The sequence below is a fragment of the Myotis davidii genome, unplaced genomic scaffold (genome assembly GCF_000327345.1).
Source record: "Myotis davidii unplaced genomic scaffold, ASM32734v1 scaffold963, whole genome shotgun sequence".
NCBI lineage: Eukaryota > Metazoa > Chordata > Mammalia > Chiroptera > Vespertilionidae > Myotis > Myotis davidii.
This window is the reverse complement of record NW_006294116.1, coordinates 18,689-20,737: the sequence shown is the minus strand read 5'-3', so window position 1 is coordinate 20,737 and position 2,049 is coordinate 18,689. Positions and strand designations below refer to the sequence as shown.

Below are 2,049 nucleotides of genomic sequence, written 5' to 3'. Positions count from 1 at the left end.
TGATCCAGACAAAAATGCTAGGCGTTTCTCAGCCCCTCCTCTACATTGACAATACAGGGCATAGAGTATAAATCTAGTCAGTGTTCTTCCACTAACTGTACATGAGGGGAAAATCCTTTTCCCCAATCTGGCTGTCAACTCTGTATTTTATGAAAAACCTTTTGATAGTTGTCAATATATAGAGCAAAAAATGACATTTCATTTGTATTTCCTCAATTACTAGTAAGGTTGAGCATATTTTCATTTCTTGATTAACCATATATATACATATGTATGATGACACACATACAGTACCAGGGTTGGCAAAAGTAGGTTTACAGATGTAAGTACGTGAAATATGGAGTTTATTTATTAATTAGTGTCTTACTGTTATTATTTTGTATCCCTACTTATGATTTATCTTTAAGATAATGATGGCTGGTAATTTAATCTACTTTTGCCCATCTCTGCGTATTTATACATCAGAGATACTGTACCAATCCTTTGTCTATCATATATTGCCAGTATATTCCTCAAAGGATATAGTTTGCCTTTTAACTTAGAACAAGCATTTTTCAACCCTTAAAAATAAAGTTGATAACATGCTGATTTATTTAAATAAAGTAGATATGATTAAATAAAGTTTATTCAAAATAAATATAATACATATAAGTTGCATTAAGAATACTGTCTAAAGCAACTGTTTCCATCTGGATAAACAGAAGACATCAGGCATTGTTTATTGTACTGGTCAATAATTCGAGGAACATTTGGCCTTTTCCATTTTTGAAGGTTTACTTGACTATAAGTCATGCTAAAATTCAAATTCATCTAAAGAGCATACATTTATTAAAACTGAAGGCCTTTTGTGTGTCTGTGTCTCTGTGTGGAACATCATTTATGCCAAGACAACTAAGACTTAGTAGATAAAGTCCTGGAGAAACATTTACTTACTTTCCCAAAAGGGGACTGAGTTCTTTTAAATCTTCCAATGACGGCTTTTGTTCCAGAAGTTTCTTAAACAGTGCCAGTGGGAAAGGAATATCCACAACATTTAAATGGTATAGGGAGAGTCCACACAGCATCCCAAAGAGGAAATATCTCTTCTTCTCAAATGTAGGCTAGAAATGAAGAAGAGAAAAAACACACACACCCAGCCATAATGTATTATAAATAATCAATAATCACTGGAAAATTAGATTAGCAAAAAATGTTTTTGGTTCCTTTTTCTAAGAATCACAAATTAGAAACAAAAGGGGCTTCAAGAAAATAAAAATTTGAGGTTCTTACTCTGGCTGTATTACAGTTCAAAATTCTTCCATAAGTTAAAATACAAGTTAAGAGTTCACAAGATTAAATAAATGAATGTACTTTTTGTTCGTAACAGCATATTCAGAATATTAAAAAATATGCTCAGGTAGCCTTATAAACTAAGGTTTTCAATATTTAATTTTACAGTCTTTGCCTTCAGATTCATGTAGTAAAACAACACTGTGGAAGAAAGGGTGAACTTTATCTACACTTTGAGCAGGCATCAGGCATGCCAGGTGTGTGTCAGACGAGTGGTGTCCCTTTGGCGGAATAACTCTCAACCACGGTGTCCTTACAGGGACCAGCATATGGGTCAGGGAAGGTGAGTGGAAGGAAGGAAAGCGTCCTGATGGCATTGGCTTCACTCTCCTCTCTGTACTGGCCACATCTTGCCAGACTATCACTACAGCCCAACCAAGAGATCACAAACCTGCTAATCTTTTAAGATTTCTATTCCAGCAACAGCCTTGCTGTTAGTAGCTGCATGACTCTGGGCCACCATCTACTTGTCCAATTTCTTCTTAGAGTAATTGTGAGGATAAATGTTAAAATGTCTTTGATTTTTGAAAATGAGTTAAAAATACAAGTATGCTCCAAAGGGGGCTTCCTCTAACCTATTCAGTTTTTATTTCCTGTATCTGTAATGGGTCCCCTTGTCCTAGCTGATTTAGTCTCTTCACTGAGCCATACATGAATCAGACTTTTGTTTGTTTTCTATCCAGCAGTATAACACAATGCTTAAGAGAAAGGGACTGGGAC

General features: G+C 35.1%; 1 protein-coding gene across 1 annotated transcript in view; it reads right to left on the bottom strand.

The window, feature by feature from the left end:
- The window catches only part of LOC102771266 (probable E3 ubiquitin-protein ligase HERC6), a gene marked incomplete at its 5' end in the record, with an annotated part of 18,829 nt that overhangs the window by 6,456 nt on the left and 10,324 nt on the right, over positions 1-2,049 (bottom strand). The window contains 2 exon segments of the mRNA XM_006768188.2: positions 778-793; positions 934-1,100. Coding sequence (XP_006768251.2) covers positions 778-793; positions 934-1,100 — 183 coding nt within the window.